Source organism: Aphelocoma coerulescens, chromosome 1A, assembly GCF_041296385.1.
Source record: "Aphelocoma coerulescens isolate FSJ_1873_10779 chromosome 1A, UR_Acoe_1.0, whole genome shotgun sequence".
NCBI classification, from domain to species: domain Eukaryota; kingdom Metazoa; phylum Chordata; class Aves; order Passeriformes; family Corvidae; genus Aphelocoma; species Aphelocoma coerulescens.
The window spans coordinates 3,493,340-3,518,632 of record NC_091014.1 but is presented as its reverse complement, the minus strand read 5'-3'; the positions used below and the strand labels follow the sequence as shown (position 1 = coordinate 3,518,632).

Sequence of the window (25,293 nt, the reverse complement as noted above, 5' to 3'; positions counted from 1 at the left end):
GAGGGGTGCACATGTTCATACCAACCTTCTGGAACTTTCTGCTCCTCAGCAGCACTCAGGAGGTCATAGAATCACAGAATGGGTTGGATGGGAAGGGATCTTAAAGTTCCAACCCCTTGCCATGGACACCTTCCACCAGACCAGGTTGCTTCCAGCCCTGTCCAGTCTGGTCTTGAAGAGGTCAATATTTCTTAGAACAGCAGCAATTCTGGATGCAGAACTGTCAGGCTCCAGCTGGGACCCTGCACACACAAACTTCTCGTTCTCAGAGCTACAGTGGAACCCAATTTATCCCTGTATTTACAATATGCAAGTGAAATTCCTGCATCTCATTATGGGCGCCTCCTTCATCTTCTCAGCAGAATGAACACTTCCCAGTTGCGCCCAGTCTGAGATCTGAAGGAACTGGGCTGTGAGGTCAGGAGATGTGGCTGTGAGCCCCACTCCTCTGCTCTGCTGTGCCTTGGCACCCTGCCCTGCCTTCCTCACACTCACCCCACCTCTCACCCCTCCCCTGCCGACTCACAGCAGCTCCAGAGCCGTTGTGGGTCTTTTCTGGATGATGTACATGATCTGTTCTTTACTGCTGCTGGTTTTGGCAGCTTGTTTCGTTATTCTAACTGCTTTTCATGAGCAGTTTCTGTCAGGAACTCCTCCCTCCCCTACACATACACGCACTCAGACACTTAACTTTAATCCCTCACCTCTCATTCCTGCCTTCATTATTGCTGTGAATTGTTTCTTGGCCTCGGTCCACTCCTTCTCCTTTTGGTTCCTCTACAGCTTAGCTGGTTTTATAGACTCCATCATTTTCCAGCCCAGTCTCTTTCACTGAAGGTCACTGAGAGCAAATTCTGGCAGATTCAGCCACAGTGGAGTCCCCAGCCCTCCACCAGACACCTCAGCAATGCCCTGAGCAGATTTTTCTACATTTTTTCTTAGTGGTGGTACCACACCTGCCTGTGGACCCCAAATTCAGACACCCTTTCCTCCCAGCATCCTCACTCCAGGTATCCTTTTTCCAGGGGTCTTTGGCAAGAGAAAAAGAATAGTCCTACTCGTGTTTTTTCCAGTACCTTGTCCAAGATGAATTCCGTGGGCAGAAAAGCAGGGTACTGGTCTTTTTAAGTCCTCAGGGCCAAAGATTTCCTAAATCAGGAGCATAAACACCAACATAATGTCCCCTCTGCCCTGTCACTGTCCCTCCTCGGCCTTGAAGAGGGTCTGGAGTGATGCCTTAGGTTTTAACTTCTATATTGTTCAAATCCTGTACTGCCTAGTGTGTTACTCTGAAGTTTCTTGTGGCCTGTTAGCTGCTGTTCTCTTATGCTGGTTAGACATAAAAAGCCACTTTAGGTTTGCTCTCCAGGGACACCTAGATTGTTCCAGGCCCCAAAATATGTAAACTAAGACCTCTGAAGGGGAGGGAAATCTTGGGGTAGTTACATCATCAACTTTGTAATTGTAATTTGTAATTGATCCTGATATGCAAATGGACCAAACTTATAAAAGAGTGAAGAACCCGTGACCCAGGGTCCATCTTGGGTGTAGCCTCTTGGCTCTCCAGGGAGGCCCTTCAATAAATACCTACCTTTATTCCCTTATTCTTTTCTACTCTCTGTTTTTAGGTGGTCCTGCCCCATCAAAGTGTCTGGATGGAGTTTGGCCATCTCCCCCCTGCCCTTTTCCCCCCTGGCCGGGAGCAATCTCCTACCCAGGTCCATGTCAGCAGCTTTGGGCCGGTGGGAGCAGGGCACGTTCTTGAAGATGGCATCGAGGATCTTCTCCTTGACCTGCGTGATGGTGTCGCAGTTCAGGATCTTCACTGGGATCTCGGGGCTGTTCACGTTGTCGGGGTTCACACAGCTCAGCACCTGAGAGAGAGGCACCACACATTTCGCAGCAGCACAGGAACCCTCTGGCTGCCCCCCTTGTAGTGTTTGCATCCTACAAGAGGGATGCAGGGTGCAAGAGTGGGAAAAATGGGTGCCAAGAGTATTCCCTCCCTCAAGAGGGCACAGAGATGTGGTTTCACATGGGGGTATCTTCATTATGCTTAATCATGGAGCCACAGAAGGATTTGGGTTGGAAGGGGCCTCAAAGGTCACCTCATTCCACCCCTGCCATGGGCAGGGACACCTTCCACTATCCTGATGCCTTTTCCTGGTCTTAAAATCAAGAGTCATACACAGTTAGAAGGGGAAAAGGGATTTTACCTTGGGATTTATTTTAAGGATCCTTAGATGCACACGTCCAGGTCATGTGCATCAAAATGCACCCCACAAAAAATGCCCACCCCAAAAGATTGGGTATAACATTATAGGTTTTACTAATTAGCGGATCTATCAAAGATTCCCCAATGAGAGGCTCAAGTGAGCCCCCCTCCCCAAGGAACCTTCCCCTGGATGGTTCTATCTTGGTTTACAGAATGTGTTCTGGAGAGGACCTTGGGCTCTGGGGCACACTGATCCCTGGCTACGAAGCTTCTAAAATGTTTAATCTCTTAGCTTGACAAACAAGTCCAAGAATGGAGGCAAAAAGCACTAGGAATACAGAAGTTGTAAAAAGGTATTACAGGGGTATAAAAGAAAAGGCAAAAAATATCATGGCATCAATCCCAGACTGCTCCAAGCCCCATCCAGCCTGGCCTTGGACACTCCCAGGGATGGGGCAGCCACAGCTTCTCTGGACAGTCTGTGCCAGGCCCTCACCACCCTCACAGGGAAGAATTTCTTTTTAATAACAGAAAACCCGTGAACACCAGCTGAGGTCCTGGTGCTTTCAGTAAAAAATGTTCATTGAGATGTCAAGGTGACCTCGTTCAGGAGTGGCCTCCTTGCATTGCCACCTGGTTTTGATAATTCCAATGAAAAGCCTTAAGTTTGTCCATCTGCACACCACGGAACTGAGCAGAGCCTTCTCAAAGGAATGTTATTAATCTGAAATGCAGGGCTTCTTAAAAAATGAAACACAAACCAACATCAACTTTTGCTTTCACATACAGAAGAAAATCCGCCCAGATGGAGAGGCCTCTCCTTTCTCAGAAGGAAAATTTAATTTTCTCCACTCTGTCCAAGAGTAAATGCAAAGCATGTGGTGAGGAGGGATACCTAAACACAGAGTATTTAACAGCAGTGTCCCTGCTAACCCTTGGCTGTGTCTCTGTTGACCATTTCTGGTTGCAGAAGTGTGAAGTCTATAAAGTTTTATAAACTTAGCACACCTTTGCACTTGAAAGGGGTGTTCACTGATGCTCCAGGCTGTACATGGTCATTAAATGTTCCTGTGGCACTTTTACAAGTGCAGATAGGTTGGTTTTGGTGCCTTAGACAAATTTTAACTTGACTAAAATTCCCTTCTGTAGCATGCAAGAGGTGCTGGACTCTCCACCACCTTCCATCTTCACCTCCTAAAATGCAGTGGGAACTCAAAAACGGGGTGAAATCCTATCAGTCTAATTACACACTCCCTCACCAGGCTCCTTTTGGTGATGTTATGCTCAACTAAGAGGAACTTGTGAAGATACTGCTTACAAAGAGCTCTGTGATCTTGCTGGATGAAAGGGGAGATGTAAACAGGAGATATTGATTAGATCATAATGCTATTATTTATATGTCACTTCCAGAAGTATTGAAAAAGCATCAATTCAGATAGTAATAATGGCACAGATTTACAGTTCTGGGGCATCTTTCATCTTGAAGGATCACAGAATTGTACATAAAAGGCACTGTTGAAATGAATCCAATGTTGAAGGTCATCAGTTGGTGTTGCCCTCTGCAGTCCTCCTGGGTTATGCCCATTCCCAGCCCACAGAAACCTCTTCCTCTGCAAACTCCTTGAGTACATCCAGAAAATCCCACCTGATTGCTGAGAGCCCGTACTGGTGTTTAGTTTATGGTTGGACTCGATGATCTCAAAGATGTTTACCAGCTTAAACTATTCTATTCCACAGCTGTAGGGAAATGGAGCAGTGATGGCAGCCTGGGACAGCTCTTTGGGGGCACACCTGGTTCTGGGGACCAAGTCACTCTTCAGGTTACTCTCTCAGTGGTCTGAGCTCAGCTAAAATGAGCTGGTGCCAGTTAGGACAAGCTCTGTGGTGTGATAAATCTCCGATACAAACAGCTGGATTTTGGCTCAGTCCCCCACAGAAGGCACTTGGTGTTCTCTAAAATGATCTGACCTGCCCTGCCAGGCCAACACCTGGTGGAGAAGACCCAACATCTCCTGCAGGTGCTGACCAGTGTCCCCCACACCAGAACTCACCGTCCAGCTGGAAGGTGACAATGGTGATTTGCTCTTGGTTATCCTTGAATTTCACAGAGTGCCAGCTTTAGAAGGAGTCAGGAAAACTCTGCCTGAGTGAACCACGTTCATTCACACCCTGACTACAGCAAGCCTTACTTTCCTCTTTTCCAGCTCAGCTGGAAGAAGATGGAGCAGGGAAGGCAATTTTTCAAAGGGCTGTTCTTGTGTTTCAAGCACAGATGGGGCAGTTGGTCACCGCTGACAACTCCTAAACTCCTGTGTGTCCATTACAACGACTGTCAAGGGTCTCCCTCCAACATTTTAGGGAATTCAAACACCAGTTATGGAAGCCAATCCCATTCCCAGAGCACAGTGGCTTTGGCATATATTCCCCAGGCTTTACACCATCTTTCCATTGGAGTTTTCCAAGGTGTTCTCATGTGGACCATGAATCTTTTCTCTGTACTCATAACAAACAAGCCAGAGAACATATCCCACTGCTCCTGCAGTGCTGCTCAGAGACTTCAACACAGTCTTTGATGTCAGCTGGTGGGGAAGAGACCCCTTGATGGCCTGGGTTGTAGTCCTACAGGATTGGTCTCTCTGAGGGAAGTTTTGTGATGTTGATCCCCTACACAGTCACTGGTGCCGATCCATCACCCACCACCTTCCTTTGGGCTTCAGGGTCACCCAAGGATGTGGCTATTTTGTCACTGAGAGGACACCAGCACTCGGCACAGCTGTTTTGTCACTCACTGAGGTTTTTGTCCTACCAGTTGTGGGGTCATCATGGCAAGGAATGGGAGTGGGAGCTCAGAGAAATAATCTCCGAGCCCTGCTCTCCCCCTGACTCTGTGTGACCTTGGGACATCTCATTTCTCTGGATTTGTGTTTATTGACCTTTTACTCCATCCTTGGGCTTTTTTTTATCTGCCAGCCCTCCCAGCCATGAGCTGTCTCTAAGTGTCTGTGTACATGCAAAGCTTGGCTCAGCTAAACCCTGATCTCCACTACAGATTAGTGGCATTTAAATTATAAAGGTCACAGTTTGTGATCACTCACATGGTGACCCTGGTTCTGAGTTTGAATGGTTTTTCCTGAGACCAGGACATCTATACAGTTCCTGTTCCAGGGACAGAAATCCTTCTCTCCCTTCCAGATTAGGCTGGAAAGTTCCATGGGGTTTTCTTACAGTGAGGTTTGGTGGAGAAAAAGGAGAAAGATCCCAAAAAAAGCCAAGCATAGGAAAACCTTCTGAGAATTATAGAATTGTAGAATGGGTTGGGTTGGAAGGAACTTTAAAAATCATCTCATTCCAACCCCCTGCCATGGGCAGGGACACCTTCCACTATCCCAGGCTGCTCCAAGCCCCAACCAACCTGGCCTTGAACACTTCCAGGGATGGGGCAGCCACAGCTTCTCTGGGAAACCTGTGCCAGGGCCTCCCCACCCTCACAGGGAAGAATTTTTTTCTAATTTCTGATCTAAACGTACTCTCTTTCAGTTTGAAGGCCTTCCCTCTTGTCCTGTCACTCCAGGCCTCTGTAAATAGTCTCTCTCCATTTTTCTGTGGGAATTCCCATATTACAAACACTGAATCAGTTCTTGATTTATTTCATTACTCTATACTTTTAATAAAAGATGTCAGGCACCTCAAGGAAGGTAGAGGAAGGACAAAATAAAACAGAAATAAAGAGAAACAGAAATGAAGAACAATCCTATTCATCTTCTGCTTCTTCTTAATCTCCTTCACCAGAGCCGATCTCTGTAAATCTGCTGAGATTCCTATCGGGATATATTTGTCTGCTCTTGAGATGTAAGAGGGAGAGCTGATTGTCATCAAACAGCACAAAGCCAGCGGAGGAGAGCTTTGTTCAGCCTGATGTATAATTACTACCCTTTGCTGGCTGCTTTAGATCAAGCCTAAAAGGATCGGGGGGATTTCCTTCGGTGAAAGTGATCACTCTGTGGATGCATTTTTTCTCCCTTCTGCTCATTTTCTCCATGTGTGATCAGTCCTCTGAATTTTTAGACCACCACATGCAACAGCAGACAAGCACCATGCTGCCAATTTAGTAGGAAAGTCACGTTTTTAATATGCAAAATAAAGCGTTGGCCTTCTTTAAGAATTAAGTCCATCCCCTTGTCAGACTTGGATTCAGTCAAATCTCAGCTCTAGACTGGAGTTAAAGAACACAAAAGGGCATTTCTAGCATCAGCCCACCTGAGCTAAAGTCTAAGACAGGTTAAGGTCTAAGACTTGGAACTAAATGATCTTTAGGTTCCCCTCCAACCCAAACCATCCCATGATTCTGTGATTGGACTCGGCTCTCAGAGGTATCTGGAGCGAAGTGAAATGAATGTCCCTAGTTTGAAAGTGCAAATAAAGTAATGTGATCCATTTAGAGCATCTTCTGACTGTCCTAAAATTTGGGATTTGCTGAGAATAAAGATGAGAAATAGAAAAATTACAAGGATCATTGAAGGCTTAGAAAGTGCTCTTCACCCAGCAGAGACTTAGAAGCTCAGTGGATTTAATGCACCCAGGAAAGAAGGAAGGCCCACAAACACACTAAGAAGACATATCTAATGCTCTTTAATTGATGCTCTTTAATCAAGTGGGAAGAGGCTGTAATCTCAGAGCGGAAGCTAAAGCTGCACATATGCAACGTGTATCTTGCACCATGCAGACAATTCCATTTTGAGGCAAATGGCTCAGTGACAGGGATTTTTTTTCCCCTTGAAATCTTTAAATCAAGTTCCTTTTACTTTGACTTGTTCTTTCTCAAGAGGGAGGGATGCACCAGCTCTAGAGCTGACCTAATAGGTCCCTGCACTGTGTACCTCTAACTGTTTCTTGATGCTGAAATCCTCATTGGAGAAACACATATTTAATTTTAATAGTCAGCCTTCGGCAGCATTTCCCTGCTGGGATACAGGAACAAATCATCCCAGAGGGTCAATCACTGGCTTCTGCTCTCTAAATCCCCTTTAGCCAGAAGATTCTGGACAAGCCCATGGGAAGGGGTGCCCAGAGCACTCACCAGGGTCTTGTAGTCGATCTGCTGTCGGATGAGCTTGTCCTCACTCAGCGAGTACCGGGCCTCCCCTGTGATGGAGTCAATGGGCCCCTTCTCCATCTGCTGCTTGATGGCACAGAAAAGGGAGAAGAGAGGTTCTCCAGCACACTCCTGCAGGGATGAAAGGTAACCATGAGGTGAAACTAGAGGACAGAACTGAGAATCCAGCCTGGGCATCCCAGTGACTGCCTTGGTTTGCCATCCCAAATCACTCATGACGGATACATCAATGGGAACCAGTCTATTCCAACAGCACAGGATCAGAGGTGACCCTCCACTTCCCCAGAGTGCAACCAGCCCTTGGGCATATGGTGTGACCCTTGGGCATGGTCCTGTGCAGGGCTGGGAGTTGGACTCGATGATCCTTGTGGGTCCCTTCCAGCTCAGGATATTCTGTGACTCTGTGACTGTCCTGTCATGGGACAAAGGTGTCGTTGTTCCCTGGCAATGCTGGGTTTGTTCAAGTGGTTGCCACCAGGCCAGAGCTTTGCCCTGGAGCAGGTGGTGGGATAGGTCCCTGATGACCTGGAAGCAGGTTTTAAAGGCAGATGGATGGCTGGTGCCCCACCCTGGGTGTCTGGTTGGAGTCCACAGACTCCCTGAGCACTCTCATGCTGAAGGCAGATGTGTCCCTGGACCTGTGTGGTGGTGACAGATGTGTGGGGCCCAGCACAGGACAGCAACTAGCAGCCCCAGGCAGGCACAGCAAAGCTCATCTGTCCCTAATTATCCTCATCATTCCCACTCACTGCTGTCCTCTTCTGACACTTTTCCTCCCTTGCTGCCCTCCCTCAGTTCCATGCTGCCCACCTTTCTGCTCCTGCCTCCCTTCCCCTTCATCCCTTCCTTCTTCCTCCCCTCCTCGCCCTCTCCTCTTGTGTCCCAACTCAACGAGCGAGGTCATTTTCCTCTGGTATAAATCCCAGCGAAAACAAGTTAAAAATCGGAAGCAAAGTGGCCCCTTTTTCAGTCCCTACACCTGTCTCCCACTTAATTAGCTTATCTGCCAGCAGCATATTGCTTCTGTGTGCCTGTCTCCTGCCCTTATCAGGCCTCTGTTCAGGCTAAGGCAAGAAGACAAGTAGCTGAGTGGGGTGAAAAAAGCCTATTACAAAAGCAGCTCTTTAGAGAGTCACCTCCTTATATCCTTTCCTTTCAGCTGAAAGCGGGGATCTGATACTGAAGTCACTGAAATTACCTTCCAGGGACCTTCAAAACTTTCCCCTGTGCTCGTCCTTGAACTGGTCATGCCTGGGGAAGGCTCAGGGGGATTGGGTTTTATTTGTAAAGCCTTGAATTGCCAGGCAGAGGTGGTTATTCTGTCCAAATGAGGATGTGAGGTGGGAGGATATTTAGCAGCTGCAGTGGGAGTGGGGCAGAGGTGCAGAGCTCAGCTCCTTCCAAAAGGGCTGGCTCTGAGCTTGGTGCCTTGGCAATTGAGATTCTTGAGGCTCAATGTGGGTCCCCAAAGGGAAATTGGATCCCCCAGCAGTCAGTGGCAGGGCTCAAAGACTGAAAGACTTTTTTAACTGCACAAACCCCAAGGAGACCTTCCAGGAGGAATGAGAGAGCTCAGGGAGTGCCTCAAATTCTTCCACTCAAGTTCTTTCACACAGCTTTGCTCACGAGTGTCCCTCCACTCCTCCTGGGGCTCGGTCTCAGTTCTGCCTTTGAGCTGGGGTGGAAGGAGATCTCATTCCACTGTGCACTGAAAATATGGGTCACCACATGATGGAGACCTCAGTCTGCTGGTAAAAGGACAGCATTTTCCACACAGGTGTCAGTCAGGCTCTGAAATCCTCCCCATTTCGGCACTGACCCTTAGATTCCACCTCTGTACAAGGGAGAGACCAACAGGCTGCCTCTCTAACGAAGCATCCTTCTTTGTTCTCCCTGGGTCAGAAAACAGCCCATCTCCTATTAGGCAGTGACCTCCTTCCAGAAGCAAAAAAAAAGCCTTTAACTTTATATCTGGCAAGTTTTCACCCCAACTGAACTTCACCAAGAAGAAATGCATTAAAGCAGCAGTTTTTCCAGGCATGCTGCTCCTCTTACCTTGAGGAACTTGTAGAGGAGGAAGGTGAACCAGTTGGTGAGCATTTTCTCAGCCACAGACTCTGTCCTAAAGTTGACCAGGGAGAAAAAAGCAAATTGGAAATGCGTTAGTCATGCTGGTCCTATCAAAATACTGTCCTTGTCCATCTTCCTGCCCAGTGGGAAGTCTGGTGTGGCACCATCAGGATTTAGCACATCCTAAGTTCCCTGTTTCAGTTTTGGATTTAGGAAACCTGCAGGAAAGTCCTTGCTGCCCTGCTGATTCTCCTGTGACTACAAGTCGCTTTTTGTCTGTTTTTCAGTTTCTCCAACAACTAAAAGGAGTTGACGACATTTGAGGGAATCATCTCCAAAGAGCTCAGAGGGGATAAATCCATCAAATCTGAGGAGCTCAGAGCGAGGCCATATGTCAAGTATGCTGTATAAATACTCAGGAGAGACAGATCTAAGTCTCCAGGGAACGGTTATCTGGCACTGCCTATCTCCCTGGCATTTGGGAGTGATTATTCTCCTCAATGTGTCAATGTGGCACATACACGGAGCTCATCCTTTTGCCCTTGAGCACTCTGTCCTCAATCGAAGAAAAATCCATCTCGAGGCTTCAGGGTGAGCTTCTCCTACAGAAGCATTGACTCGGACCTGTAAATATGGTGTGGACATCAGGAACATGGGATAAACCTGTGCTGGCTCCACTACATGCACTGACTGGAGAAAAACCAAGAGAAACCTAGAGAAACTTGGAGAAACCAAGAAAAAAGAGGAGTCCCTGCCTGGATGAATTAAAGTGGGTCCTCCATGTCCTGGCCCTCACCAAAGCCATGCAGAGGTTCTCGCTTCTTGTCATTGTTTTTCTCTGCCCTGAAAATCTCTTTGGGGCTGTAGATTTCATGTGGGATGAGCACTGGACACAGGTGAGGTGGGAAAATCACTTCTTCCAGTGCCTTCCTTCCGTCAAACACCTCCAAAACTGCAAAACATTCCCTTTCACAGACTCATGGGGAGGGAAGGGAAGGGAAGCATCCCTTCCCTTTGAATCCAGCTGCTCCAAAGAGCTGTCTGAGGCACTCACACCAACATCTGACCCAAGGCATTTAGATATTCATATGTTCTGTTCTGGTGCTGCTCAGTGCAGGACTTACTTCCCTGACTTCTGGTGTTTCCAGGGTTTGGAACAGTGGATGTGCCTTCTTTGTTCCCTGGCTGTCCTTCCAAAGGCCATGATTCATTTCCAAAAAAGAGGATTTGAGTTAAAAGAGAACTGGGAGAAGGAGAAAGAGGAAAGATGGATTGCTCAGGACAAGACAGGAGTGAGCAGCAAGGGAAGACAAAGAGATAGAGAAAGGGGAAGGAGAAGGAGGAATTGAAGGGGGGAGGCAGTTGGAAGGAGGCAGTGCCATCCAGCATCAGAGGAGAAGCACAGACAAGAAGCCTGGGGACAGCTGGAGGGTGGTCACCAGCCTGGCTGTAGGACTTGAATCACATCAGGGAGTTAACAGACACCAAAGCAAAGTCCAGTCTCTGCCCCTGGCATTGCTGCCCTGAATGCCAGGAAGTGCCTTCTGCTCCTTTTTTTGCTGGTTCTCCACAGTGGGCTGTGTGCCAGATGAAAAACCTCCCAGCCCAGCAGGCACCAGAGGTCTCCTCTGTGTCCAAGCCATCCATCGTAATCAACTGAGGGCTCCTCAGAGTCAGCTCTGAGCAGTGGCAAAGGCCACTCATCTCCAGAAGACTCCCCCTGATTTTATTTAGGGTCCTTGAACCAGGAGGGTTGTTTCAGTCTGTGAAAAGGAGATGAATCTGATCCTAAAGGGGGAAGAGGCAGCACTTCCCTTGGCAGGGAAAGTTCCTTAATTACAGAGCAGTGGATTCCTAATTCGAGGTTTCCCACAGAACTGTGGAGTTTAGACTTTAGACCAGGCCAAGAAGCACCAATCCAAGCTTGTTCCCTGTGTGAAACCAGTTCTGTTGTCCTGCTCTTCTGCTGATTTCCATGAACTCCCAGCTCTGGGAGAGAAATGAGATCCCACAATGCAGCTGAAGGCTCTCCATGTGTCCGTAGTTAACTCAGGAACAAGAAACAAAGCTGGGAAATCCATGTCCCAGGCAGGAGATGGAAGAAGTTGACGTCCTCTCACCAGGGATTTAATACACCATGTATGTGATGTTAATTTAGGTCCTACACAACCTGATTGGAGTTTTCAGGTTAAAAGGAAATATAAGCATAAATTACCATTGTAAGCACGCAAAGAGCTCAAAATTAAGCATTGAGCTTTTTCTGTCCTTACGAAACTTTCTGGAGGATCCACATGAAAATCCAGAGGTGGATAAGTTCTGTAACTTTTTATCATTGACTACTTTTTGGTTAGGGAGGAGATGGAGCAAGATCTACACCTCCAAAGATGATTACGATGTTTATGAGGGCACAGCCTTCCCAGCCCGGCTCCTTCCATGCCCAGGCATCCTTACCTGCGGAGCAGCAGCTTGGGGTGGTTCTTGCTCTCCAGGTTTTTGTCTATGAGGTCAGCCAGGAGCTGTTTGAGGACGTCGGTGGCATACTCCAGCTTGCTCTGCAGCACCGTCATGATCAGCGAGGCCACGTTGCCGCGGTCCCGCATGGAGAAGCTGCGCTGCGACTCCAGTGTGCGGATGAAGGACAGCAGGAAAACTTTGTTGTTGATGAGCTGGGCAAAGAGCTTCAGGCCTTTCTCTACCCTCTCCTGCCGGTAGCCAGGGACCTGCACAAGAAGAAAGGGAGTTTTTCCCTTTCCCTCATTTTCCCACTGTCAAACCTCCCATTGTCACACCCCCTTTGCTATCTGTGCTCTCGTCACTCCAGCTCCTCCAGCTGAGGACAGACAGGAAGAGAATCCATACATCATCTAATGATTAGGAATGATGAGAAGACTCCCAGCCACATCCAGATGATTTTTCTAACCCTGTGTTTCTGTCTCTGAACAGTACATCCAAAAGGGATTTCTAGTGCCTTAATGTGTCACTGTGCCACTGTTATATTGTTATTCTAGTCAGACTGAAGTCTTACTCTGATTTCATCCAAAACTTCTTTCTCACCCCTGCAAGAAACCTGCTCGCAGAGGTTTGGGGTTCAGCTTTAGGGAACAGGGAGAGGCAGCAAGACAGTGAACGGGAAGAGAGGCCAGGGTGAGGTTTTGAGGAGATGAAGAGATGCAGTGAGGCAGTGGCCGGGATGGTGGCCATGCAGCTGGGCCTTGGTTTGAAGAGCAAGGCAGGTGAAGGTGTGAGAGGACACTCTGCAGTAGAACCCCTGGGTTTGGGAGCTGAGGTGTTTTGGACACAGAGAGATTGACAAGTCTCATATTTCTTAACTGAGAGGATGGTGAACTCATTTTTATATGGAAGAATTTAGGACCTCAGTGCTGGAGCCTGGCTCCACAGTGGCCTTTTGGTCCTTCTGGCTCTAGGCATTAATGGAACCTAAATAGAGAACCTCAGACTCATCCCTCCATGCTGCTGAAGCTGTTCCAGCCCTTGAAGAAACTTCCTCGGAAGCTGGAGGGTCTCACCACAGAGCAACACACATCATCAAGGCATATATGAATTAATAACCACCCAAAGCTGGCACTTTATTACAAAATAAGTTGGCTTGCCTAAACAGCCAAGCAATGCAAGGCCCCTCATTGAGTCATTACTTTCTCATTCTGGAAATTAGAGTTCTCAACTCTTTTTGTGTCCAACAAATAAATTACTCCCTAAATAGCTGAGACAACCAACCAACCAACAAACCACCACCACCCATCCCGCCAATAATTATTTTTAACTCACTTGCTTGAACATTTAATACTGTCTATCCCTGGGTTATTATGGAGAATTAAAACAAAATAACAAGAAAAGTATTTTGCACTGCATCTGGAAGCAGTTAATTAGCAAATGAACTGGAAATAAGTAAGACCTCCTCTCTGTGGGATCTGTGCTGGGGCCTTTTGCAATAAATAGCAATTCCTTCTGGGTTCTCCAGAGAAGGGAGCAGAATGAGAGCTGCCTTCACATTGCTAGGCAAACATGATGACACAGAGAGCTGGTGAAGCTTTACAAAGGATTAAGAAAAAAAACAATGAATGGAATGAAAGGGAGAAGAGATCAAAGGTGTTGGATTGAAACATCAGCTCAGTCTGTATCTACACAGGGGAGCATCCGTGCTAAGGCCTCTGCAGGGGTCAGATGCTGTTCTGTGATCAGCTGGATGGGGTTAATGAATGTAGGTATTGCAGCTGGCTGTGGGGATAAAGGAAGTGTTTGTGTGCACACACGTGAGAGGGAGATTCAGCACCCCTCGTTCCTCCTGCTCGTTTGTGGGGCCTGCTGAGCTGCCCGTCCTGAGGGAAAGCAGCTGGAGGCCACTTGACCTGCACCCTAAACCTATACAATAGTTATGTGTAATTCAGCCTCCTACCCAGTCCCACAAGCCCTCCTTGCTGACAGATCATGTTTTTCAATGTCTCTCTCCACACAGTCGGATGAATTTTGGCTCTTCCGAATGGCAGGAGCAAAACCGAGCAGGCATCTCTGATTACACAGCCAGCCAAGCGTAGGCCTGCCTGTGCCAGCTCCTGCTCCTCCTTCCTGCCAACCAAGCCCAGTCCTGGCCTCCAGAAATCTCCCAGGCCCATGCCAGAGCCTCTCTGAAGCTCAGAGCCTGCCAAAGGCTTTGCAGAGAGCTCAGCCAACACCTTGGCCATGGTGTAGCTCCTGATTCTCTGGCCCAGGTATTCCTACAGCAGAGCCTGTCCATCTGCCAGAGCCTGGAGCAGATTTTAGCCTGGCAGACCTCACCTGGGCTCCCATCAGGCTCCTGTCACACCACTCAGGTAACACAGGCTCTGCGTAGACCCCAAGATTTGTGAACAATGTCTCACTGTCCTCCCACTCTTCCTCCAGCGATTTGAGGTGGAGGAGGAAGATGTGGGCAGGATATGGACAGACTGACACTGTGGTTTTCTGATCTCACTGCAAACTAGAGTGCAGCAAAGGTGAACCTCCCTCAGTGACGGGGATATTTTATAGGGGTTACTACAAAAAAACCCTGGCCTCTTGGTAGTGTGAGGGTCGTGCAAAGCTGGATGGCACAGGCTAACATGCTCCTTTGTCATACAACTGGTTTTCCTTGCCTCTGCATGGCAGAAAGTATTAAATCCAGTCTAAAAATCATGCCACAGAAGGGTTAAGACCAAAGAGAAGCTTAATTGAGTAGACCCAATGCATATGGATTTATGAGAATCTTCCAAATAAGTGAGTGATCAGACAGAATTTAACAGGTAGCAAGGGACAGGATGGGAGGAAATGGCCTTAAAGTTCTGCCAAGGGAGGTTTAGACTGGATATTAGGAAAACTGCTTCACTGAAAGGGTGATCAGGAGATGGAACAAGCTCCCCAGGGGAGTGGTCAGATTACAATCCCTCCCAAGTGTTCAGACAGTCTGTGGATGTGGCACTTGGGGACATGGTTTAGTGGTGGAATTGGCAGCACCTAGAAGATCTTAGAAGTCTTTTACAACCTAAATGATTTTATGATCTAGTATGATCTAAGATAACAGCAAACATTTCCACTTTCAACCCAGATTTTTGACGAGGACCTGTTTCACTCCTAGTAGGACACAGCATAACCAAGTCATCACATCCCCACCACTGACACAGAATCTCTGGAATTCAGAACTGAACAGGAAGGCAGAGAGGAGCCAGAAGCAGGAAATGTTGTTTTACCTCCAAATCCCTCAGGACTGGATGATCTTCAATGCCAGGGAAAAGCACCCTCATCGTGTAGGTTCGGTAGTCGAGGAAAGGGATCCCGGCTCCGTCCAGGTCACTCGTCAGCTCATGGATATCTGTCTGTAGCTCTGCAAAGGCTGGCACAGAAACAGAACAACTCAGGGAGCAGTGAAAATCCAGATCACCCTCATCAGGATGGGAAAAGCCCCCAGACCCTCATGCACAAGAAAAAGGAGAGGCAACACATGGAGAAGAAGAAGGTGGACAAGAGCAGTGTCCATTTCCCCAGGGACACATGCCAAGACTTCCTGTGGACTTTGAATTATCAAACCCAGTTAGGACAGGGTGGAGAAAGTCTGGATTCAGGGGAAACAGGGAAAGTCACTTTAGATCCAGGCTTGAGCCACACCTAGAGGGTTTAACCCTGTGGTGTTTTGGCTCAAAGCTTTGTGGCTGGATGGCTCCCTTCCACCAACATTGACACAGTGTCATCCTGCCTTCCTCATCCTACCTTCTTTGCACTCCAGGGCCACCCTGGACTCCAGGTTGTCCATCTGCATCTGCAGGCGCTTGAGGGTGAGATCGCTCTCCCTGGACTTGCGCTTGTACGCGATCAGCACGGCCACGATGAAGATGATGAGCAGCCCACCGGCCACCGCAATGCTGACGATGGCTGGCAAGCTGAGAGGGCTGTCCGGGGAGATGTAGACCATCCCTGGAGAGAACTCCATCCCTCCTACACGAGCCTAGAGGGAAAGAAGCAAAGAGCTGCACTGAAACTGTCAAAAAAGCAGGAACGCAGAGGAACTCCGTCATTGTCCAGCCCATCGTCCTGGCTGAGGGTGAATGGTGACATCTTCTTGTCTCCCAAGGCAAAAGGGGAAGTATTTGGATATGGAACAGCTTAAAAACACTTGAAATGCCAGACAGAATCACCTCTGTTGGCAGAATCACCGTGAACCCAGCAAGAAAAGGACTTGTGGTGAGACAAGCCACCGGTCACAATTTCTGAATATCAGTTTGGATTTCATTCTGGGTTGTTCATTCCCCATCCTGATATGTTGTATGGGGCACTGATGTCAATTAGTCCCAAAATACACACAGGACACAGAGTTCATGGTTATGGTCTGCTGGGTCCTAACCCCACAGTGGAGCAGGGGACACCTGACCCAGTCAGTACAGTGGCACTGCAGAAATCAGAGTCAGTATTTTCTTTTGACTCTCCCACCAGATAAAACTGTTCTTGGAAGCTTCTGGGATAGTGACACAACACCACAAACCCCACAAAGCCTGGCCTATGCTTTTTACACCTCCCTTTATAGCCACACATTGTCAGGGCAACCGCAGATGCTCACCAGTAGGAACTGAACACAGCTTTTTGTTCTCCATGTACATCCAGAGGTTCCCAGAGCTGCTTCCAGCCTCTGGAAGAAGCTGCTGTGCAAGGGCCTTGTTTTTAACAACCAGAAAGAAACCCTGCAAGCATTCCTGCTGCAAGCCCAACAAAATGTTCTGCTGAAGCAAGTCCCTTAGAGCCCCTTTTTACAACATGAACAACACTCCCAACAGGAATCCCACAGGATACTGCTGGCTTCAGGCTACTACAAGGCTGTTCAAAGCTATTTGTAGAGTAGGAAAAGCTTGAGTGGTGGGAGAAAAGCTCTGCTGGCTGGACTGAAGTAAAAAAGGCTTCTAGGGCTGAGCTGTGGTTTGGGAATGCTGGCTGTAGATCAGCAGAAAGCTGGGAAGATGCCATGCAAAGAGCTTGAAGGATGGATGAGCCCCACCACTTCACCCCAGCTGAGCTGTGTCACAGAGAGGAACAGCTGGCCCTGCACAAAGAGCAAACTCTTGCTGCCAGGCAGAAATGCACTCAAGACCCTAGGGCTCAGTGTTTCCTACTCCCATTGCACCTGGGACCACTGCAGGGTGGAATTAAACTTCTTTCTTCCTCCCTTGTGAGGAGTTCTCCCTCATATCTCCTAATGTTTCTCCCCCACGCCCCAGCCTGGTGTTCAGCCTCGTCCTCCATCCCACTGGCTCTCAGTTACTCAGTTTGTCTCCAGCCTGCCTGGGCACATATTAATCCCAGAGCTTCCCATATCTCAGCTCAGGCACCTACTCTGGTTTCCTCTCCAGGCTGCAGGAGGAAGAAAGTGGCCCAGCTGGAGCCAGCAGAAGAGACTGTGGAGCAGAATCATGAATTAATGAATTTTCCCAGGTGCTCTCCACCCCAGCCCTTTCTGGGAACATCAGTCTCTGTGACTTTATCACCTCCTAGAAGTTATTCCAGTCCCAGTCTCAGGGAAGATGGTTGTTTTGCTCTACCACCAGATGCAGGCTGCTCCTCCATAGGCCCTGGCCAAAGAGAGACAACTACAACCCTTATGTCACAGACAAGACCAAAGCGAATGTCTGAAAACAGATGATTTCCATCCACAAGGTCCTCTCATGCCATTTTGGGATGGGGTCTAGAAGATAAAACGTCCACGATGAAAAACAAAACTTATCCTAGAGTCTTCTAATCAGGTAACAGAGTTTCAAGATGACCAGCTGGTGCCATGACACTGATGGCTTGTAGAGCATTTTCAGTGGCCAAGGAACCTCAGACCCTTAGCTGGGGATGCAGCAGTAATGAGTTTCCCCACCTATTCCAAGATACGAGATCCAACTCACTCATAAATCCGAAGGTTTGGTGCTGGAATGTCGCCTGCTCAACTGAGCAGACAAACTGCCAAAATCACATCCTAATCCATGCACTGGAAGTTGTTCCCTTTTATCCTAGGCCACTGTCCCAAATCCTCCCAGCAAAATTTGCTCACCAATTTACACACTTTCCTTCCTGTCAGTGGATCAGTAAATAGATTAATTCTATTTCATTTTCTCTTTCTCCAAGCCCTGCAGTCAGACGAGTCCATTCAAGGAATATCAGACTAGACTCAAACAACTCTCCCATCCCAAATCCCAGCGCGGGTCCATCCTCAAAGCTGGAAGAACAGCCTGTCTCCACGGGTGGGATTTCTCTCACCAAATATTCCGCATACACATCCAAGTTAGACACTGCAGTGTGATTCCAGAGTCAACAAAGAGAAAAACCACTTTCAGGATGTGATTTATGTGAGCTGCTTCTGGCACCTTTGACATTGGGATGAGACGTTTTTTTCAGTGGAAGTTCCCATTTCTCTCCATTAATGATGAGGGTATCTAAGCTCCAAAAAGCAGGTGTTCAAAGTTAGGCCCAGTGTGTTCCTCTTTAAAGGATGGTTTCATCACTGGGAAAGTCTCACAATCCACAAGCGAAGCTGCCATGATCTGAGGAATCTGGCTCTTGAAGAAGAAAGTCTATGAGGCTGCTGTGTTATTGTGAGCTTTTAAAAGAAACACAAGAAAATATGCTCATATAGCCCTACTTTATTTCTTAATCCACTGAGTGGTTCTGGAGGAAGCTATTTTACCTTCCAGTAGACTGGACATGAACCCATGAAACGAGCAATTTGGCCGTGTTTTAAGACTATTAATCATCAGTTTCTCCTGAATTACACTAAATGTTCTAAATGGGCTCTACGTCAGAGCCCAGTTTCCTCAACGAAGTCTTAGTGGCTGCTCCTGTAGGGGTTCAGGAGTTCTGAAGGAGTCTTTCCTGGTGCAAATTTGTCCTGGCCAGATGAAATGATCCCTCTTAGGATGAGATGAATCACGCCCTGAACTTCAGCTGCTGCACTTGACCATCTCTCCATTCATTACAGAGAGTTTGGTGTGATTTTCCAGACTGCATCAGATACCAGCAAACCTTCAAATGTATTCCACATCTTCCCTGCAGACCTTCTCTGGCGTAGCCACTCATGGATCTTCCCCACATCTCCTTCTTTTCCTTGGAAAAAACTTGCCTCTGAGTTTTAGTCAATCTTCTTCTTAACCACCGCTCAGACCTTTTATTTCTTGGCTATTTTTTCAAGTACTTAACTCTGTCATTGTGTAAAAGACAGCTGAACCAGATCAAAAGCGTGTTGACATCAATGTGTGTCATTGCCACTGCTCCTTCCCTTAGAAATAATCGCTGTTTTGCACTGGTTGATTCACTCCCATGGCCCCTTCTCAGCTCGTGGCCACCTCACTTTGCAAGAAAGGGTTTCTTCAACAATTTCCTCAAGGTCACACAGTAAATCTTTGGCAGAATCAGGAGGAGGAACTACCTGTCAGTTATCCTGGCCATCAAAGAGGTGTTTGTGAGAAACGTGGGGATACATTTGATCCCAGCTCGAGCAGCAGAGATGCTGTGCCATGCTGGAGGAGGCATTTCCCAGCCCTGGTTCCAGATGCAAAGTCCATCATTGAGCACCTCCATCATCTTCCCAGTTTCCCAGCAGTATCCCTCGTTTCACCAGCATCCTCAAAAAGGGATTGTGTTTTAATCTTTGGCTTCACTTAAACTGTCCCAAGCGGCAGGAGCAGGGGAGTCTTTCCAATTAGTACAGCCTGGCCAGATGTCCATCATCCTGGATCCCCAGGGGTTGATTATTGCTCACCTGGCTTTGAGTTTTCTCTCCCCAGGATTGTCTTTGTCCGTCTCTGACTAACCATATGTTTAATTATATCCATGAAAATGACAGAGAACATTTATTGCCGTGCTCAAAAGCTTTGGTTTTCACACAGAGAAAATCTTTCACTTCATTATTGCTCCTCTTGGAGTGTCTTAATGTGCTTTGCAATGAATCGAGAGTCACGGTGTATTTGCATGGCTGGAAAGGATTATTACCTCTATTTTCCAGATGAGAAACTTTGGCACAGAGAATTTAAGTGGCCACTATGAGGGATCCCAGCAGCAGCCACAAACAAGGCCCAAAATGGTCATCACAAACTCTGCTTCCTAAAAGTTCCCAGAAAAATCTTTTTAAAGATCAAACCCTCTGAGTTTCACTGCACTGATATAAATAAATTAATTAATTAATATGTGACAGATACAGCGTTGGGGAGGGCAACAGAAAAACAAGTTGTTCACAAGGAATGAGAAACACTGATGTCAGTTGTCAGCTTTTGTTGCTCCCACCCACAGCTTGGTACAGCTCCAGGGTGTTTGCTGATATGCTGTTTATCAAGCAGCAGCATCAAGGAATTCAAATTATTGAGAGGAAAATAAAAAAAGGAGTAAATAAATAAACGGTGAGAGGAGGAGAAGCTCCCTCTGATGTAATCACCAGGTCCATTTTTCAAAGGTTCCAGGAAGCATTTGCAGGAGCACACTAAGTTTTATAGAAGTCAAAACCCCAAAGTCCAGTCACACTATTGTCCACATCCTGATTTTTTTTTCCTCTCCTATATAAAGGCAAATTTTAGTCACCATCATGCCAATAAGTGCTGGGGACAGCACTGAATTTCACAACGTTATGTAGGAACATGTTACCTATGTGACCTCACATGAGCATCCAGGGTTCGTACAGCCCATATAAAAATGGAAGAGAGGCAACCTCTTCTGCTGGGGTTTGATCATGAAAGGTTTTTCACTGTCCACAAAGATCTCCAGGTCACTTTTCCATTGTTCTACTTCTCCAAGCTACCCTTGATGAGGATATTATATCAAAAAGGAGCCCTGATGTTCCTGGGAAGGCAAATGGTGATGCAAACCCCTTGGAGCTCTCTGCCAGCTCTTCAGCACTGTTGTGCCCTCCCAAGCCACCCAGGGAGCAGAAGCTGAGGGTCAGGCCCCACTTACCATCACCTTGTGCCTTCCAATGAGGTTTGGGGACTCGCAGAGGAGCTGCACGTCCGACACGGTCACCGCACAGGGCTTCTCACCCACCAGAACGGTGTAGTTCAGTTTGGCATTGCCTCCTGCCACTGGGGGGATCAGATTCCTGCCCTGCACAGAAAGCAATATCACACCCCAAAATAACCAAATAAACATCAGGAAAGTGTTTTCTTTCCCCCTCTGGTTCATTCCGTTGATGCAAGTGTTGATATTGCATTTGATAGGTGTGGATGGCTGATCCCTGACACTGCTCCAGGCCTGGCTGGATGGGGCTTGGAGCAACCTGGTCCAGTGAAAAGTGTCCCTGCCCATGGCAGGGGGTTGGAATGGGATGGTCTTTAAGGTCCCTTCCAACCTGAAGATGATTCTATTATGCCATTTGTAGTTCACCATTTGCTAACACAGAGAGGAAAAGCCAATTTCGAAAGTCATGCAGAGAACAGCTTGAGTGGCTACAGACTCAAAGCAGTCACAACAGCCTGTCCTGCTCCTCCCTCTCTGGAACTGGATGAGAAATGTTCCATCTAAGTCCTGCGCAATAAAGCCCTCACTAAATGTAGTCAGGCAAGTAAATCCGACCTCTTTCCAAACGTGCAAAAAGCATCTGCAGGTGAAATAATTTCTTTGCATATTGACCACATCAAAATACTGATACAGAAATGCTCCATCATAAAATTCCTTCTCTGTATTGCTGTGCAGATTACAGAAATGGCAAAGGACTGGTTTGGGTTTAAACAGAGGTGAGAAGAAGGTCTTGAATGTCCAAGAAAGGAAACAGAGTTGGGTATTTAAGTGTCAGCCCCACCGAAATGGTAGAAAATAGTCTCTGGTGAACAGCAGTGGGTACAAATTCAGGCTGCACACAGGTGTCTGCATCAGGAGTTTATATTTTTAGTTATGGATGTGGGCAGTGCTTGGTGTTTGCTGATGGTGACTCTGATATGGTCCCATATGGGGTAAGGAACGCAGGAAGTTTCTGGGGTGCAATCAGGATGATTTATGGGGCTGCTGGCAGGCACAGAGAGGGCATAGGCAGAATTTGTTTGTCTTTCCTCATCCAGTTTTTGATCCCCATCTCACCTTCAGGATGATGGGACTTCCAGGCTTCAGCTCCAGGATCCCTGAGGGATTGAAAACCTCAAAGATTGGGTTGGGATAGTAGGTGAAGTTGGTTTTGTTGAGGATCAGCAGGGACTGCACGTTGTCAAGGATGAAGCCAAACTCCTCCGGGCGCTCGGCAAGCTCAGACTGGTGATTGGGGTCCACAGCCAGTGCTGGGGCCTGGCAGGTCATCTCCGTGCTGTTCTGCACCTCACAGTTCTGGGGAAAGAAACCCAACATAAGGAATGTTTATGGAAAATACAGAACCTGGCAGGTCATCGCCGTGCTGTCCTGCACCTCACAGTTCTGGGGAAAGAAACCCAATACAAGGACTTTTATGGAAAATATGGAACCTGGCAGATCATCCCTCTGCTGTCCTGCACCTCACAGTTCTGGGGAAAAAAACCCAACACAAGGACTTTTATGGAAAATATGGAACCTGGCAGGTCATCCCTCTGCTGTCCTGCACCTCACAGTTCTGGGGAAAGAAACCCAACATAAGGAATGTTTAAGGAAAATACAGAGCCTGGCAGGTCATCTCCATGCTGTTCTGCGCCTCACAGTCCTGGGGCAGCTGTGTTTGCATTTCAACTGGTCATCCTGTGCCTCTTGAGAGCTCAGCCTCTGGGGTTGCCAGTCAGCAGCTTTCCCTGACTTAATTTCCTTCTGGAAATAGAAATTTCTTCCCTTATTTTTCACACAGCACAGATTAGTCAAAACCTCGCTACCACCCTGCAATTAGGTCTCACACTCTGGGTGTTTCTCCAAAAGTGTTTGTGCAGTGCATGCTCAGTTGTGCTCAGGATTCCAGTTTGGATATCAGGTTACCTGAAATGAATCTCAGCAAGCTGGAGAAGCAAAGAAAAAGGTGAAAGTCTCAGAAGACCCTGAAGTTTGGTCCCAGCCCTGCCAAAAACTTTTCTTTGTGTCCTTCAGGTACAATATAATACTTCTGGGAACAAACCATGCCCTCTTTTTTAGGCTGCAATAGGAGATTTCAACCTCCAGACCTATCAGCCAGCCTCTGTCCCCACTGTGACATGTGTTCCCCCCCAGCTCTGCAGTCATACTCACATTGACATGCTCCTTTCCACCGTGCTTTGCCCGGATCTGAGGGTTTTGGATGAGGTCCAGGTGAGTTCCCCACACAGCAATGGGAGTGTTCCCACTGGAGAAAAAGAAATGGAATTAAAGAATGAACCCAGTTAATAGATGTCAGAACTCATCACACCAGGAATGGGTGATCTGTGTCCCTAAATGTTGGTTGCACAGTATCTGACCACGTCTCGCAGTCCCATAGTGGGAGAAGGAAGAACAAAACAAATAATTTTTTTGTTCTTTCATTCATAAGGGGAGAAATAAGCAAAGACAAATGCTGGCTGAAACTGCCATGTCAGGCAGCCTCTGGGTGGTTCTCATTGTCAGGACTCAGCAATCACAAGCTTTGGTGATGAGAAGAGCAGAGATTTGATACAGGGTCTTTAAAGTGGTCCACAGGCTGTATCTCCCATTTTACTTCAGTCAGTCACAGAATTACAAAATATCCTGAACTGGAACTCACAAGGATCATCCAGTCCAACTCCTGGCCCTGCACAGACATCCCAACAATCCCACCCTGTGCCTGAGAACGTTGTCCAAACCCTCCTGGAGCTCTGGCAGATTTGGGGCCGTGACCATTCCCTGGGAAGCTGTTCCAGTGCCCAACCCAAAAAGCCCTCACAGATACAGTCCAAGGGAAGCAGCTCTTGAGGATTCTGGGTTGAGGTCTATAACCCCATATCAAACATGCTGTCAAACCTCACCCTGAATATGACAATGTCACCTCAGTGAACTCTTTGGTGCCACCAGGGAACCCAGCCCTGCAGCAATTAGAAGAAACTGAGCCAAAGTCTTCAGCCTTGCCGTGCATGAGGCCTGGTTTCCCTGGCTTGGGCCAGGCAGATCAGGATCCAACACAAACAGAGATTCCCAGTCACTGTGTCCCGTTGCTCAAAGACCAATTTCCTGAGAAGGCCAACTCACACAAGTCATGGCCCACAGTGGATTTTCTCACTTTTATGGGGAGATGTAGCTGGAGCCCTCCTCACTCCCTGCAATCACTGTTACCATGAGGAAACAGCTCTCAGAAACACCCTTCTCTCCTTTCCCCTGCCTCTTCCAGCTGCAGCCAGAGATGCTGGTTGTGGGACTTCAGGGAATGTAGGGGAAGGAGGAAGGAAACTGCAAAGAACCATTCCCAGGCTTCTCAGGGTTGGCTCTGAACACCACATTATGGAGAAGCCTTCAGCACAGGCAGCTTTGGCCATCCCAAATTAAGGCAGCTCTGATCTACCAGGGTGAGCTCTGCTGTTGCAGCACGAGGTGGGGGCAATGTGATCCAGGGCTGAAGGGAGAAGAGTTATCCAAAAAAGCAAAACCTTCACCTGTCAGGGCTCACAGAGCCAGGACAGGATGAGGAAATGTCATCAGCAGACAGCCCCATCTCCGAGGGTTTCCCAGGGTGAGGAGTGCTCCCAGCAGTCTCAGCACCTGCTTCTATAACTCCCCTTGGAAGCTGTCCAGGATGCAGTTTATTTCCTGCTGGGAAAGGGAGGCCATGTGGAAATCGATGGGATTGTAAAAAGAAAGCTCAGAATCCCTTTCCTGCCTCCAGGTAAACCTGCACATACAGGAAAGGTGAAGCACGTGCATTATAAGTGAGAATACACCGAGGAATAAACACCCTGTGAGGATGAAGCCAACAAATCTCCCCCATTTCTGACCTTTGTTTTCAGTGCTCCTCATTTATCTTCCATTGTTAATCAGCTGGAGAGGCAGGAATGAATGCAAACCTACACAGAATAGCTGTCAGGTTTGGGTGAGCTGTGTTCCAGCCCCTCCAGCTGCACCCACACTGATGAACTAAACAGTTTGGGTTTATCCAGAGAGAATTGGCTCAACCACATCTTTCAGCAGATACTCCTGGGACACTTCTCTGGGATGTTCCTCATGGTCTTTCACTCAAGGACTGGACAGGTCTGTGGTTAGGGAAACATTTGACCTTGAGTTTTGCAGACTATCTCAAGTTTTTTTGCTCTCTAATCATCAACTGTGACAGGAAATTGCTAATGGGAAATTTTATGGGGCAAACCTACATTTGGTGTTTCCATAAGATCTGCTTGGATGAGTTTTCTTGAACGCACAGGGGATCCTGCTGAAGTCACACATCTGCTTACAAGAGAAATTCCCTTCCTTGCCTTACAGAAAAAAAAAAAAAATACCCTCTCCCCAAAATTCAGCTTCCCAGTAAGTATTCCTGACATCATCATCTAGGGACAGCTTG

General features: G+C 47.6%; 1 protein-coding gene across 6 annotated transcripts in view; it reads right to left on the bottom strand.

The window, feature by feature from the left end:
- Positions 1 to 25,293, bottom strand: part of PLXNA4 (plexin A4) — a 394,209-nt gene that overhangs the window by 27,091 nt on the left and 341,825 nt on the right. For all 6 annotated transcript variants that reach the window (XM_069034287.1, XM_069034294.1, XM_069034280.1 and 3 more), the window contains 9 exons: positions 23,046 to 23,139; positions 21,951 to 22,190; positions 20,835 to 20,981; positions 15,636 to 15,870; positions 15,119 to 15,261; positions 11,850 to 12,118; positions 9,384 to 9,450; positions 7,293 to 7,439; positions 1,715 to 1,874 (listed from right to left, as the gene is read on the bottom strand). In XM_069034287.1, coding sequence (XP_068890388.1) covers positions 1,715 to 1,874; positions 7,293 to 7,439; positions 9,384 to 9,450; positions 11,850 to 12,118; positions 15,119 to 15,261; positions 15,636 to 15,870; positions 20,835 to 20,981; positions 21,951 to 22,190; positions 23,046 to 23,139 — 1,502 coding nt within the window. The remainder of the gene's footprint in view (positions 1 to 1,714; positions 1,875 to 7,292; positions 7,440 to 9,383; positions 9,451 to 11,849; positions 12,119 to 15,118; positions 15,262 to 15,635; positions 15,871 to 20,834; positions 20,982 to 21,950; positions 22,191 to 23,045; positions 23,140 to 25,293) is intronic.